The sequence below is a fragment of the Larimichthys crocea genome, chromosome VIII (assembly GCF_000972845.2).
Source record: "Larimichthys crocea isolate SSNF chromosome VIII, L_crocea_2.0, whole genome shotgun sequence".
Taxonomy (NCBI): domain Eukaryota; kingdom Metazoa; phylum Chordata; class Actinopteri; family Sciaenidae; genus Larimichthys; species Larimichthys crocea.
This window is the reverse complement of record NC_040018.1, coordinates 17042715-17059077: the sequence shown is the minus strand read 5'-3', so window position 1 is coordinate 17059077 and position 16363 is coordinate 17042715. Positions and strand designations below refer to the sequence as shown.

At 37.5% G+C, this 16363-nt stretch overlaps 1 protein-coding gene and 1 long non-coding RNA gene across 2 annotated transcripts in view; one reads left to right on the top strand and one right to left on the bottom strand.

Annotated features, from left to right (window-relative positions):
* Window positions 1–16363, bottom strand: part of chs1 (chitin synthase 1) — a 33520-nt gene that overhangs the window by 1470 nt on the left and 15687 nt on the right. The window contains exons 4-34 of the mRNA XM_019254286.2: window positions 15463–15648; window positions 14592–14793; window positions 13630–13790; window positions 13226–13301; window positions 12640–12758; window positions 11747–11924; window positions 11537–11633; window positions 11124–11220; window positions 10728–10849; window positions 10347–10442; window positions 9909–10073; window positions 9664–9811; window positions 8867–8932; window positions 8591–8766; window positions 8335–8393; window positions 7484–7684; window positions 6686–6854; window positions 6374–6489; window positions 5543–5722; window positions 5354–5458; window positions 5040–5157; window positions 4705–4786; window positions 4381–4622; window positions 3980–4080; window positions 3790–3871; window positions 3328–3481; window positions 2993–3097; window positions 2664–2774; window positions 2002–2139; window positions 1769–1848; window positions 1445–1511 (exon numbers count right to left, since the gene is read on the bottom strand). Of these exons, the coding sequence (XP_019109831.1) occupies window positions 1445–1511; window positions 1769–1848; window positions 2002–2139; window positions 2664–2774; window positions 2993–3097; window positions 3328–3481; window positions 3790–3871; window positions 3980–4080; window positions 4381–4622; window positions 4705–4786; window positions 5040–5157; window positions 5354–5458; window positions 5543–5722; window positions 6374–6489; window positions 6686–6854; window positions 7484–7684; window positions 8335–8393; window positions 8591–8766; window positions 8867–8932; window positions 9664–9811; window positions 9909–10073; window positions 10347–10442; window positions 10728–10849; window positions 11124–11220; window positions 11537–11633; window positions 11747–11924; window positions 12640–12758; window positions 13226–13301; window positions 13630–13790; window positions 14592–14793; window positions 15463–15648 (3999 nt within the window). The remainder of the gene's footprint in view (window positions 1–1444; window positions 1512–1768; window positions 1849–2001; window positions 2140–2663; window positions 2775–2992; window positions 3098–3327; window positions 3482–3789; window positions 3872–3979; window positions 4081–4380; window positions 4623–4704; window positions 4787–5039; window positions 5158–5353; window positions 5459–5542; window positions 5723–6373; window positions 6490–6685; window positions 6855–7483; window positions 7685–8334; window positions 8394–8590; window positions 8767–8866; window positions 8933–9663; window positions 9812–9908; window positions 10074–10346; window positions 10443–10727; window positions 10850–11123; window positions 11221–11536; window positions 11634–11746; window positions 11925–12639; window positions 12759–13225; window positions 13302–13629; window positions 13791–14591; window positions 14794–15462; window positions 15649–16363) is intronic.
* Window positions 383–15579, top strand: LOC113746299 (uncharacterized). The gene is made up of 3 exons (XR_003462734.1): window positions 383–572; window positions 14653–14758; window positions 15486–15579. It is a non-coding gene; the product is annotated as an uncharacterized LOC113746299 (long non-coding RNA).

Sequence of the window (16363 nt, the reverse complement as noted above, 5' to 3'; positions counted from 1 at the left end):
TTCATGTTTTGATTGTGATTAAATATTGCCAGTTTCATTAAATCATTCTATCTATCTAAGTGAAACAGCGCCCCCCCCCGCCTAGCTTTGCAACGTATACACCTGTGTAACTCATCCAGCCTGTGTGTGGTGATAGGTGGTACTGCAGCCAAGTGTACCGACAGAAACGCAGGGGAAGATGTTGCCTGTTAATTAGCACAGCCTTTGGAAAACCTAGTAGCAAGACGACTCCGGTAAAAAATGTTTAAGTTAGCCACTGTGACTTGAAACCCTGAAAAGTTAAACAAAAAGTAAACAATTGGGTAACTTAGTTAACAAGTTACCAGCAGCGTTAATAATATCGGGTAACCCATGTGCTTGAGACGAGTTAAGACAACGTTACCTGCATAGGTTTTAGGAGAAAATTGAGCTACTCCTGGCTGGGAGTAAACAAAAAAAACAAAAAAAGTCGGACAAAAAAGTCAGAAAACACTTGGACACTCCAAATAAATGGAAGTACTGTGTGGAGAAAGTTTACAGTTTGTGGCCTGGTTATCTGGACACTTTGCCACCACAAAGAAAAACCGTTTCAGGTGAGTCAAACACACTCTCTCCTCCCCCTGCTTGCTCTGTGGCTTTCCTGATCGTACAGGACTAACTGTGGCTGTGTGTGTATTGTATATGCAGTGGTTATATTGCTTTTAATGGGTTTGGCTGAATTTATTATTTTGTGCGATATCATAGTCAGACATTTTAGTTGTCAAATCACCTGGTTGGCTGTTGGTTTTGTGTGATTTGTGTATTGAGTCTGGTCGTTGCATTTTTATCATTCTTCTTCAAGTCGTTTTGCATCAAGACTGATCTGTACTTTGTTTGCAACTAATGAAGAAGTATTGCATTTCAGTCTGAGTGTCTGATATGTCTGTGTAGAGGCCTTTAGACATGTATCGATGTCACACACCCATTATTTTAATTGAAACATAATTTAGTTGTCTTGTTCCTGCAATTGAAAAAAAGTCAGTAATTTCCTTTACCCCTCCATTAGTTTCACTTTGTATACTCATCATACCTTATATGCAGTGGTTGGTTTTCTTAAAGCAGACTGTTCAGCTAAGGATAAACACCTGTGTTCTACACAGTGATATGTAAGAGCATATTTAGCTCACACAAAAATGGGTACTATTTTCACATTGTCACCTAATTTCTTCTGTTGACTTCAGGGCGCAAGGATCATTATCAAATCAACATTAGACACAGAGGAGGTGCAGATTTAGCAATAAATACTGTACCACATGTGTATTGTGGTAACATTGTTGCAATATCTTTCACAATGTTATTTTGATGGCCCCAAGTGGCATAGTGCATTAATATAATCACGTTCCTGCAAGTCTTGTACCTGACAAAGAATCCAATTAATTTATCTGCAGTTTTATGTGCATATATACGTATGAATGTTGTTATTTACCTCTTCTTTCGGTTTGTAGTCTTTCTCTGTGCTGCGATAGGACACGACATGGATCAGAGTGTAGATCCTGCAAACAGAAAGACACCAAGATGAAATACAAGTATAATAGTACAACTAGAACAACAGATATCTCATTATAATTCTCCATAATGGAGTCATTTGTTAATCTGTTAAGCATTTCCCTTCTCATGGTGGGGGAAAATATTCAGTATGAATTAAAAAAGTTTTTTTTTTTTTTTAAAGGTCAGTCTATCAAGCTGTCAAAGACAAGTAAAAACTGAATGTGAAGTGATGTAAATTCAAAGTTTGTGTGTGTGTATGTACCTGTGATATAACATGGCCAGAAACTGGATAAGGAGAAGAACAGCAAATGACAACAGGAACATCAAACTGAGAGGCTCCACCTATCAACACAAAATCACAGTAATGGTGATTACCTTTAGCATGACTTACAGCACTACTGACAGACATTCAAAAATATGTCCTAGTCCTTTTTTTTTTTTTAAACTATCTCTGTCTCTACTGCACATGTATATCTTGGATTGTGTCTGTCCAACCTTGAGGGAGTCTTCAGATAGAGTTCCATTTGGATAGTATTTAGGGATCTTGATGCTGATGATATCACTTCCAATGGCCTGCAGGAAGAAAGTAGCTACCACCCACAGCACGTTGATGATGAAATACAGGAAGACTGCCTGTGGGGAAGAAGGATAATAGTTGTTCTAGTCATAATAATAACGACGAATACGTGTCAATTTTAGTGGGAAAAAGTATAGAAAAGAGTGCATACAAAATTAGAGCCTGGCCGATATATCGTTGGCTGAAAATAATGCTTGTAGTAATTTGTTGGTGTGTCTGCAAAGTTCACTCTACTCTGTCCAGTAGAGTGAATTGTTAGGTACAGTACTGCTGAAGGGGCAACTTGCAGCAGTGTCATCTACAATTAGTTGACAATTTCAAATTTAGGTTAAACACAATATTTAACTTACATATTCTTAATAAATGTTCGTATCCGTGTAAAATGAGAACAATACACATACAAATATTATTTGACTATATATTTCTATTTCATTCCAGCTCATAAATTCTTCAGTTGCCTTTTCTTTTGTTACTGGTATCATTTTCAAAAATCATATTGGTCTGGCTCTAATCAAGATGTGAGACAGAATTCATGCCTCAAGCACAAAGAAAATTCCAAGACACACTGCAGATAGCTGACCTTGTTGCGCAGTGACTTCAGTTCTTTGGAGATCCTTTCCTTATGCTCTTTAGTCTGAGTGATAGGTTCCAAGTAGCGATCGATTAACTTGTTCCAGAAGTCATCCTCAGCCTAAACAAACGCACGGATATACACAAATGTCCATTATACACAAAGAATTTTAGAATTTGTTTTAGATCAAGACAAAATTGGAAAGTAAAGGTTTTCTTCATTATCCATTAAAATATTTGTTTATCTTAAAAAATTCAGATAATTAGGCGACTGACTTATCTCTGCTGGGTGTTGTACAGTATTTGCTTACAGACCCAGTGGCTGACTCAGCATCTTACCTCATCTAGCTTTTGCACTTTTGGGGCAGTCAGTGTTTTATCGATGGCTCTCCGTACTCTCTTCAGTAATTTCTCCATGTGATTGGTCTTAAGGGTATGCCGTGCCTGGGAGATAGGCAAAGTCAATTACTCGTTGATTCAATCATAAAATCAAAAGCCTCTTAAATAAAAAAACCATATAAATGTTATATATTAAAATTTGACATTTTACATAATGAATATATAGATTGCTGTCAAACTATTATTTCAAGAACAACAAATTATTAGTATTTGTATAACTAAATCAACTGCTTTTGTGCTATTATTATTGTTATTATTGTTGTTATCATTATTACCTGCTGTTCCAGTGCAGATTGTAATGATTCCAGTTGACTTTTTGACAGAACAGTCTCAGGTCCCACTCCAATTAGTTCTCTATTAAGAGTGTCTGTTAACATTTGGACCAAATCTTCACACACGTCATCATCGTCTTTGTTGCGAAGTGAATATCTGAGGGCAAGAAAAGCATAAAAACAAATAACTATCATCCTACAATTGCAACCATAGAATTTTAGCTGATGTTTGACTGTGTTTTAAACTGCTTTAGGACGCAATAAATAATATACACTATTTTCTCACAATTTTAAATTTGCCCATGAGCTTGTCAAAAAACCAACATGATGTGTATTCTGTGAGTGTATATTTTTACTGAGTGTCTATGGGAATAGACACAATTTTTTAAAATTTATTTTCAGTGATATTCACCACAGTTTTTGTGAATATTGCCAGAAGCGTAGTGTGTGTATAATGATTTGTACCGTATTTGTTCTTGTAGATTTCTCTTCATGTTGGCATACGTCAGCTTCTTCAAAAACACGTCTTTTACTGGCTCCACCCAGTCTACACATACATCCACAAACACACGCACAGACCAATAATGTCATTAGAGTATGCTGTACATACAGTATGTAGTTTCTAGGACAAAAACACAGTTTAAGTGCTTCTCACCACTCGCAGGAGGCTCCTCCAGCATCTTCTCGAGTTCATCAATCCTGGAGTCATCGTCATCATCACTCATATCACTCATATAATCTTGGTTGGATGAACTTCTGCACACAGACACACACGCGTGTGCGCACACAAACAAACAAACAAACAAACAAACAAACAAACAAAAACAAACATTTTTGTTAATGTTGGACAGTATGGGTCTTCCTGCAAGGCATAAACGTCCAAAGTTTGGTACTAGAACTGTACTGTACTTTTTTCTGCTGTTTGTCATCAGCAGTATATAGAGAAAGATATCATGAATGACATTTTGGATGACTGATAAATGGCAGTTACTAAAATATTTAGTGCCCAAACAGATTAATGTTTAACATGAGAGAAGAAAGAAAAAAAATACATACGTGTCACTATAAGCAACGTCCTTGCCTTTTCTTGACTTTCTCTCCGGTTTGTCAGTTTCAGGTTTCTTATCCCCTTTCTCAAACACAGCTTCTTGTTTGGTTGTGTCGACTTTGGCTTGAGGTTCCAACTTTGCATCTGCCTGTTGAGTTGTTTCCCCAGTGGTGATTGGATTGAGAAGAGCTTGTTGTGCAGTTTGACCTGTGATCTTCTGAATCATCAGATTCTCTGTTTCCTGTGATACCTGCAAAGCAACAAGTTAAAATTAATATATGTATTCATCCAGCTGAAGGCTTGTCAGTACAGTAGTTGTTTGTTAACAGTACCTCTATCTTCATGTCCCAGCAGCAGAGTTGACAGTCTCTCTTACACAGAACATTATTCATTTTCTTCACTTCTGCTCCTCCCCTAACAGATAGAAAGAAGAATGGTCAGAAACGTACACACATTGCAAATTATTGGGCATGCTGATTAACAGAAGTAAAAACAAATTAATTTCATGCTGCCTCTGCTTATCTGTTGGATAAGTGAGTCATTTATCATTGACCTACTTTATGATTAGAAATGATGATGATAATAAATTAAAAGATGAATCAATTATGAAATAATGGATTGAAGCTGAAAGTACCACTCATCTCTCTATTAATGATTAGTGCTTTACTTGTTGGTTTCCCTTGTGCCCCAGGACACATCATTCATGTTAACCAGTGAGTAGATGGTCAGTAGGAGGTATCCACTGGGGATACAGATGAAATACATCAGACCATAGATAATCATCCCTAGAAGAGAAGAGAAAATAAAATAACAGAACATTGCATGAAACTGTGTGTGTGTGTGTGTGTGTGTGTGTATATATATATATATAGATTATAATATATATATATATATTATATATATATATATATACACCACACACACACAATACACATATGTGTGTAAAACTAAAAAGTATAAAATAAAATAATACAACCATACCGAACTCCTCTGGGTGTAGTAAAGCTGTCACCAAATACATGACTGACATAGAAATCAAAAACAAGCCAGTGGGGGTTATGAAAGTACCCTGAATCACCATGTCACCTAGAAGGGAAATATTGTGTGTTTAAGGGTTTAAAATACAAAAATGTCACACACAGTGATATGAAATCAAGAGTTTTTACGCACCGATGATAGAAAAGAAGGATGCAGTCATGAGGAATGCGTACAGAATACTCATAATGGCAGCGATGGTTATTTGGGTATTGGTCTTGGTTATAAAACAGAGGATGATGTAGAACACGGGAGGAACGCTTGCAACGATGATGGAAATTTCGCCATCGAGGCCGAAGACAAATTGGAAAGCACCTGGTAGGAAAAGACAGAGAGAGAACGGGGTTAAATAAAGAACAGATGGTAAAAACATTTCTGAGGAAATCTTCAGAAATCAAGTCAAAGTTTAGCAACTTTATAAGCAGCAATGTGTTGTCTTTTTGGATTCAAAAAGACAACACACAGGCTCCGGTGAAAACAGAAGTTTTTCTATTCATTTCAGTGGGGGTGGTCTGTTTCAGCACCAGCGGTCCGTGCCGCGGGGGTGTCAGCAAGAGAGAGGTTAATCCAGATCCAACTTTTAGGAAAACGGAGCCCCACGTCACGCTCCGCAAACCAATCACACACTCACATTGGTCAAACCTCGACAGACAGCCTGAAATGTCTCTGAAACTGAGACTATACGGGTGTATTCACGGACTAAACTCTGATAATCTACCTATGAAGAAGTTTAATTTGATTTGTGTCAGATGGTTTGAGAGAGTGAGAGAGCTTTGGTTGAGAGACATACAGTAACAATAACATCCTGTCTGAATGCACTAAAATAGGCAAAACTATGCAAAACCTTTTGCCTCTATATTTGAAAAGGAAAAACACAAGTGGAGATGAGAGCAACAGGAACAATGTTGGCTCCACTGCAGACATTAGACAAGGGCTTGTAGAGTAATAAACTAGACCTGAACCTACCTGCTATCATGAGAGTCACAGAGGCTGGACCAAGGATAGAGGAACCAACAGTGAACATCTGGTAGAGGATGTAAAGCCTGGAGACGGACATGTTTCTCTTCACTGTCTCCCCACCACTATGATTCAAGTCACAAGCACAAGTTAACATTAACACAATGTACATGTCATACAGTCATAGTCAACAGCTAGTTGTAGTTATGACTCTGAAACCCCAGAAAAAACAAAACACAACATAGTATTCCATTTTTTTTTCATTTAAGTACATTACCATGGATGCAACCTCCACTGTTACTAATAATAAATAACAGTAACCTGTGCAAAAGATCAAGTGTATTGGCCAGTGTAGAAGGTCCCCATCGTTTCCTCTGGTTATAAAACTCTTTGAACTCCTGTGGTGAGTTGGTGTATGCATCTGATGCAGCATTGTATTCCACACGCCATCCTTGCTGGAGTAACAAAGTACACAGCCAACGATCCTCCCCTAAAAAAAAATGCACATACAAGACACACAAGAACATGAACAATCAAAGAAGGAAGGTAAAGAGACAAAACCAGGTAGGTGAGGTAAAAAATGGTTGGTAGCCTTGCATCTGTGCCAGTGTAGTGAGTTTATGATTCCACTTACCATTACTTTACATTAGCAGTACTTTATGTGCCATTATTTGCAGTTACTTTACTATTTGATTTCAGTCAACTTGTTTATCGTATTATTAGTTTCCCACTGGGACTGGTGTGTTGTGTAGAACATGAGCGCCATCTACTGGGCCCCTGCAGACTTGAGGGGGACACCCTACATACTGTTACCAATCTGCTGTATCCTGTCCCTGTGGTGGGTTTGTAATTTGCATTTGTAATGTACCTTAATACTTTTATTGTTGGTAAGTGTTATTTCTGCAGGGGGTCAGTATAGTTGTTGTCTCCATGCAATCAGTGACTTTGCTAGTTTGATTGTAGGTTTACAAAAAATCTCTGTGATGTAACTGCTAGCCAACTGGTACATACTGGTTTATACTGTTATATTGTTTTTAATGTGTAACATATCCTGTCACTGTGCAATTCCTGGTTCCTGGTTCATCACACAATGCAAGAGTACAAAACTGCTGCACCAACCTTGGTCATATTGAACATATTCTGAAGCTTGGGATGCAGTGGTTGTGTATCTCTTCAGCACGTTGTCATCCATTAAAGCCGACCCTCTGAACAGACTGAAACATCCTGGACTGCACAGCACAGAGCCAAACACATGCTCTGCTGTCTTCTGTAGCCAGTGGCCTACTGCATACTCAAACTTCTGGTACCACACCATGGGACCTGGAATGGCAGACAGTGATAGAGACAAATGTGAAATGAGAGACAAACTTCAACAGTGACATCAAAAAATGTTTGAGACTTATCTGTTGAATTATTATTTTTTTTTCTACTCAGTCACAGTGAAGGTTATGGAAGCTGGGGTCTATCCTGTCATACACTGGGTTTATAACCATCATCTCACTTTTGGATTGTATAAAGAGCATGCAAACACACCAGTGCTGTATATGGAATCAATATATTTTCACTCTAATAGCTTTGTTTACTAAAAAAGCTGTTCCAGTTAATAGCTATGCTATTTTTAATCAAGTTTCCACCTGAGCAACCAACTGACACATGAATGATATTATGGTGCTGATGATTTATGTGATTATTTGTGATCATTTTAGGGCATGCATTTGAGGTGCTAGTCCTCTGCACCTTGACCTTCATAGTCGATGATTTGCTACTAAGGAAGCTATCACACAACCCAAGCTCATCCTTGCCATCATAGTTATACTGTACTGGCTCCAGGTGCATGTAAAGGCATGGCCTTGGTCTTGTACTCACTTGAATCTTGTTAGATGAAACTACTGTGCCTTCTGCTATAGATGCCACAACTTAATTTCACTAAGAAACTGTGCCAAATAAACATTTAAAAAATGTCTACTTACCCATACCAGTAGGATGGATTCTACCACATGCTGCACCCACATTGTAATACATCCTCAACCTGTCAATCAAAAAAATAAAAATAAAAAAAAAAATTAATTTTTGCTCTTAAAAACATAATTTTAACCAAACAATACTGACAACACTAGCTAGAGCATTTCCTGTCCAGCAGCAGTATCAATGATTTATGTTGGAAAATGTTGCGACCTCAGTCCTGGGCCATGATAGTATACATTAGTCATTTGATTTGTTACCGACCTGTCTACAAGCAAAATCACAGCTTTAGGCTGGAAGTCGGTGTCTCCGTCCAGAGCCAGAATGTAAGTGTGGTCATCTGAGATGGATTTTCTCTTGTCGTCATTGCTGTACTGAGGCAACAGATAACTCTCGCCATCCATAGAGATTAGACTGGCTCTGCAGGGGTTATTATGGCGCTGAAGAGAACATGATAAGTATTTCATGGATTTAAATGTTTTATCTGAATACTGTCAATATACTAATATACATTTTACACAAAAAGCAGAAAAGTCTTACTGTGATCTTCTGAGGGTTCTTGACGACGTAGCCCTTCCAGCCGAGTAAGTAATACAGATACATAATCTGAAAGTTATATACAGCAATGTATAATGTGAAAATCCATTGTTTAAAGGAACCATAACACAAACAAAAGACACTATAATTATGTATGTCACAATATAAAAACAATACAAAAAACATAGACTTTTTAACTGCACTACACTACAAATTTAGCTAGTGCAATGATATATCTGAAAATATATCAGAACTTCAAAATCGATTAATCAGCTCCAAAGAAAATGTTTCAAAACATTCAACTGACCTATTTCTTCAAAGAAACTTCAAGAAAAAACTATTTCAGCATCTGAAACTGAAGAGTATTTTCTGCTACATGATAATAAATGGAATTTGGAAAAAAAACAATTTGAAGACAGGACAGGATGCTGGACTCTATAGACTAAGTTACTAAGATATAGAATGATTAAGTCAAGAAAATAATCATCAGACTAGTCAGCAATACAATAATTGCTGTTGAAAAGCACCTTCCCCCATCAAAAGTGACAGCTATTCAGGGAGTCACTGATTTTGTAGATTAGTGGATGATGTGTCCATTCTGATTAGATGAATCAGTACATGAAAATGTCTTTCATTTTTGCTGTTTCTCAGAGATGATTAAGCATGCCTGTACATATCATTTGAGGACTTCTGTCTTTTACTGTAGTCTACCAAATATCTATATCTTGTACTATGACACTGGTTTATGCACACACATAAAAGAATATATTGACACACAAAACACCATTACTACTCCATACCTGTGACCATCTTTTCTTGTTCCTGATGAGACTTTTGTCTTTAAGGTGGAAATAAAGCATGTTGCCTTCTGGCATAACGAACATCAGCCTGCCTCCATAGGGGGTCTCAATGATCGACACATCATCTGGTTCTTTGTTGGTAAATACCCTGTATGGATGGATGAATGGATGGATGGTTATAGATAGATGAATGGATGTGTATGTATGTACTGTATGTCTGTGTGTGGATGGATGGACAGCCTCACCTATACACCTCGATGACAACTTGGGTCAGGTCATTAACGTAACTATTAACCAGCCTCTGGTTTGTTTCCTCGTCAGTCATGAAGGCGTCGTCTACATAAATGTGACACTCAAAGTCAAAACAGTCGTTATGTTTCTGGTTTGGGTCACCTCGATAGCGGTCCAACCTGAAACATCAGCAAACGATTGTAATGATATTACAAAAGCCTATTCATGAAGTATTTGTACAAACTGTAAAAGCAAGGAAATTGATAGAATGTAATTTTAAATATTAAACATCACAAATGTTTAGAAAATTTAATCCTAAATCGTGAGCAAATAAAGTGGATACATTTAAATGATGACTAGCATTTTAAAGGGCAATATAACAGACTACTGAATCTTACACACTTTTTAAATGGATGTCAAAAAAAGGACTGTAACAGTGTAGTGTCTCTAACCTGAACATAGAGGTGAGAATTTTCAACATTTCATCATAGGTCTCATGCCACATGGTGGCACAAAGATAGATCACACATTTCTGCATGTCATCTTGGCTGTAAAGGAGAGAGGAGGGTAAGAGAGGTTCTCAAGTTTTAAACATGTTGTGAGCAACAGTCCACAAAATCTGATCTGTTATGACAGCAGTGTCAGTGTATTCATCATTAGACGGAAAAACGCATAAAGCATATCTTACACACATGACATATTTAAAATGAATTATGCCACTTTTAATCACCCTTGCTGTGATTTCACCATATACTAACTTATAATATAACCACAATAAAATAAAATACAAAAAATAAGTAATCATGTAAACTCTTTTCTTAGACTTCTCTCACCTCTCTTGGTTTCGTGCTCGTGGCACCTTCATCTTGGTGTTCAGTAGCAGCGACAGGTCAATGAAAGCAGATTCATAGAGGCGACGAACAAAGAGCTGAGAGGTTCTCTCTATGCGCTGGACCTAAGACATGGTGAACCATAGTGACATTTGGGTGTATGCCTTTTTGTCTGATCTTAATAAGATAAGAGGTCCCTGGGCTGATGAAACCAGTAGACCTAAAATTTAATAAATATAAACTGGATGCTACTAATCTGGAAACCTTTTTTTGGAGGTTGGTTCATCCAAATTACAAAGACTGACTGACTCTTAGCATAGCTTATTGTAAATAGAGGGCTTGGTGGTGGTGGTGGTGTGTGTGTGCGCGTGCGTGCAGGTGTGTGTTTTATATTGATACCTTGATCTTCCATACGTAGTAGGTGCATGTGACGAAGCCTGACCACATACACACTCCCTCCAGTGCCAGCATTAAAAAAGGCCATTGCAGGTAGTAGCTGTCAATCAAATAGTCCATGAACATTATGGGGAAACTATACATAGAGTGAATGTGTGTGCTTGTACAGTACATAGATTTCTTAATATCGTTATAGGAAATTGCATGATATGTAGTTTAGGACAGTTTAGAAGAACATTTATACTAGCAACTACTACCAAGGCTACACACAAGCATACACAGCTTAGATCTTGGGGCATGCTTAATACTGTTGCCTGTGTATTTCCACTCACTGTATTTCAGTGAGTGGAACTATTGCACACTCAATGACTTACTCGCTCTCTCACACATGCACACAATCATGCACAAACAAGTACCTGTTGAGTGAAGTCCGACATATGCTCTTTGTGAGTTCCAGCAAAACCACAGGGGTGGAGTTCTTTTCGCTCAAGTAGCGCAAACTTTCACAAAACTCTGCAGTGGAATCATAATTAATGTTTCTGGATGTTGGTAGTAAGTGATTAAACAAAAGTACATCTAAATGAGATCAAGCACAAACAATATAACAAAATTGGATCGGTGCTCACCTGTGATGTTCCCATGGTGTGCTCCATCCAATCTTTCTGCCTGGGTTAAGAAAAGTACGAGTCCCAACAGTAGCACTGTAGGTCCTGTGCAACATACTGGCAGCGCAAAACTCATCCTGACTGCATGAATCTTACAGGCCACCACGCCAAACCAGTGGCAGGCTGCTGAGCAGAAGGCCTGAGAAGGAAAGAGAAGTATTTATTAAGGCCACTGCAATTTTTTATTTATTTAGCCTGTTAGTTACAGACTATAGATATAACTGAGTGCCAGTAAGATTCTGGTCAGTGATTGAGTTAAACCCACTGGAATCAACAAGAGTTGTGTGTTGTTGAAGTATTTAATTGACTGATTCATTCTAGACCTGGCATTGCTGTGAGTAGTAAGCAGTAAAACAAAAATACATATTCATTCAGTAGGCTATGGAAGAGACAAAAATCAAGTTTAAAAATAACAAGATGACGAGAAATGATAGCATTGCAATTCTCCCTCAGTGTGTCCAGTAAAACAGTGCTGGAAATTTGACACATGCTTTTATCAGACGTCAAACATCAAATGCAATTTTGTCTGCTGCAGTGGTGCGTTGCCAGTGACAAATCAGGTGCTCTGGCTATTATATACATTTCCAATTCCTTCTTCAGTTTCATCGCACCTTCAAAGAAAGCTTATTGCATGAGCTCAAACACGTACTGTCTTTTTAGGCTGTGCTACTTCAGTTTCACTGTACAAACTCTAAAGTAGATATAGGCATGCATGTTCACTATTTAGCAGTAAAAGAAGAGAACCATGTATGGACTTTGTACATGTACCATATGTGCAAAGTCTGTACATATCTACTGTCCATCTCTACCTGTGTCACACGTGTTTGTTTTTTTTCCATCCTCATTCTACCTACCTGTAAGAACAACAACACCAGACCTATTTGCAGTAATTCCCAGTCATCTTTCCCCAGTTTAAAGTCGTCCCAGTAGATAGATTTCTCAATAAACCAATGGTACAACACGTATACTCCTCCTACAACAGAATACATGTTATACATGTCACTAATTTGAAAGAATAAAGTAAAATGAACAGCACAATATAAAAAATATCAAAGATATGTACATACAATATACAATAATTGCAATATTTATAATTACAATATAAAAAAGAGCCCAACGTGTTAGAATAGGTTAACATGAAATTGATGTGCTGATTTGAAATAAGAAACACAAATAAATATTAGGTGATCGGTCTGTAGTATAGAGTGGAATAACTTGATAGTGCTGCGTTGTGCAAAAAAGAAAACATAGCTTCACAAAATTGGATACAATAATTGAAGACTTCCTAACAGCTGGAGAACATCCTCTACAATCCATCTTAACAATCTAAGCATGGCGAAAAACACAGCGGTGCTGGATGTTAATTGACGTTGAATACATCTCAAGAACACGTGTAATTTTGAATGTTGTTGATACAGACATTGATGGACAGATACTTACCTATCACTATTATCCTCAGAATACTGCTGATGACAAATACAAAGTCCCTGTAACCGTCCAAATCTGACAGTGTTTCCTGAGAGACAATGAGAGAGACAAAGAGAGACATTGGAAAAGTCTCGCTAATCATGTCAAGTCACTATGTAAGGCCTAAACCAGTTCATCCATTCATTTCATCTAACACCTAGCACAGTTGGTCATGTGTGCGATACAAATACAAAAAAATTCAAAGTTGCAACTGTTAAAATAACTTTTTTTTATGTTTTAAGGCTAAGTTCAGTAGATTATTTCAAGTTTTTACATCCAGAGTTCTAGTTTGAGGTAGAAAAATAAGTGTTTTTTTAGTTGGTAGGTTGGTGCATTGAAGACAGAACAATAAAAACACATTATAGAGAACATTATACCTGCATACGGTTAGTGGCTTGCATTGTATTTTCCCACCAGCAAAAGGAGATGAGGAGTGAAGAGAAAATTCCAATTCCAATGTAAATATAGCAGTCCTCGCTCTGTGTGTCCACAAACGACGTTACACGAACATAGTAGTCAATCCCCAGTAGGCAGTAACCTGTTAGTTTGTCAGGTAGTTAATTAGTTAGTGGGGTTAGCTGTTAGTAGCTGTTGGCTAGAAAATTCATGTTAATCTGGCAAGTTACAATGGAAAACAATTTAGTACTATATAGATATTAGGGAGAGGCAGGATTGCAGTCACACACACACTATCATGACTTATTATCCATGCAGCTAGCACTTAAATGAATGACATACCTCTCTCATTAGGCATCTAAACGTTCAAATGAATTCAAACATTTTTTCTAAACAATGTGAGCTGTTTGTTGTTTTTCTCCACCATGGAAAATGCTTGCAACCTGCATACAACTTGTATTTGAATACTCAAATAATAATTTGTCATGTGTTGTCATGCCATTTACTAAATCTTCCATCATTCACCTGAGACAGTTGTCATAACTAGGGTGGCATATTTGCTGAACCAGACATTACATGGAAAAACACAATTCAATAATAGGAAAAACAGTGAAAGAGCCGACTTGACAGATAATTAGAGAGACAGCTCAGTTTAGTCAAAACCTGGAGACACACAATAAGTAGCAGGAACAGAGGAAAGCAATCAGTTTGCCATCTATGATTATGTTCTGTTCTGTAGGGACCACTCACCACCTTCCTAGATCTAATTTGGAAAGACGTGTCAGCATGGACATTAAACAAATGACCTTTTACAAGCTTTGAACAACAGCACCATCTTGACTCTGTGAGGGTAGAGTTGATCAAATGTGTTCTTGGTCAGAGTAACACTGGTGTCATGTTTCCAGAAAAGAGACAGAGACATGACAATGTTGCAGATAGTTACCGGCAACTGTGAGAATGAGGGAGCAGACTGGGAAAATGATTTTCCATTTTTCTCTCTGTAGTCTGAATACTATTTGCAGAATGGCAGAAACGATACAGACTCCTCCACTGATGAAGAGATTGGTCAACACATCAAACTGAGGCATAACGACGAGCACCAGGACTGAGGTACCAAGAGACACCGTACACTCAATGAGACAGATCTGAAAAGGAAACACAAGATTACGTTTGCATACTGTATTTATATGGGTAGGTGAAAGTGTCAAATTTAAACATCACATCACACATTTTTAAATCTGTAATGACACTGTTGTGGTTTTATAAATGCACCTCTGTCCAGCATTGGCTTAGCAATCAATCAGGAAATCAAGCTACTTGTATTGTCCTAGGCTATGTAGATTTGCTGAATGTACTAATTGTTTCCAGTATGCAGTAATTTTGAAGGCCAAAAGAAGCATGAATGAATCTCAATGTGTACAAGATGGCAAATATTAAATTTGACTGTGTCTAGGAACATGAAAATATGACCCAATGGAATACTATTTTCAAGATCTGCTATTTGTACATGAAATTTATAATAGTATTAATTTCTTTTGAAAGGTCTCGTGAAAATGTGTGCATGGTCATGTTTTAGATTTAGTAACTCTGAGTAGTTCTCTAAATTGTCTTCCTCATCAAGATTCATAATCTCTCAGATGAGCAGTGCCATGACTAATGAATGATGAAAATCAAATCAAATATTGCTGTAATATCCTTGTGATACTGATACCATGTAGCCCTACCATGTAAGGTTGTAAATAAGCACTTATGATAAACGTTTTCCACTGTCTTATTCATTACGTAATAAATGAGTATGCTTTGGAGAAACTTACGAATCCCATGATCCTCATGTTAGGCTGTACAAAGCTCCTGAAGGCACACCTCCACAGTGATTTAAGAAACACCAGGAAGTTGGGGAAGACCAGACAGAAAACCAGCATCAGCATGTAGAACTGTCTTTCCTTTGGGGTGCGCATTGAGGTTGGACTGGACAATGTTGACAACACCAAGAGAGCGCCCTGATTGGATACAGGTCAAAAGTATGTTTAGAAACCCAGAGAGTTTGGACAGCTCAAACAGAAGACCAAAAGTTAGTCAGTCAAATGCTTTGTTCTGAATGCAGTTACAGTAAAATCAGGTTGAACAACACTTTTTGATTAGACAGGAAAACGAAGACAGTGATATTGAGGGAATCTATTGTTTTTATTATTTGAGCATTATTATTATCATCAATAATTAAGAGAGAAAGGTGAGGCCAAAGGACAAGGATGCTAAAAAAAAATAGAAACAGAGGGACAGATAATGCAAATACATGCACATACTGCAGAGTTAAAGATTGATGGAAAGAAAGCGATATGATGATAGCAAAGAGGGAGTTGGGTACAAAGGGGTGATGTATTCTAAGCCCTGCCTGACTGTAAACCACACTAATGTTGTTTATGGTACTTTGAGGACAGGCGGATAGACAGATAAGACACAGATGTTTTTATAAACTATTAATGTCCTGATGGAAAGAAATGTTACAACTACAATTCCTGTACCAAAAACAATTTGAAATTCTACTAAAGGCTGAAACATTTTCAAATAAATAATGTGCTTTTGCTTCTTATGACTAAGAAAAAAAGTATAGTAATTGAACCTAACTGTGATGTGGGAATGGATTTTCAGAGTCTGCTTGGAAGAGAAAAGGCTGTCTGTAATCCTCACTCAAAGATGATGAAAGATGAGAATTTC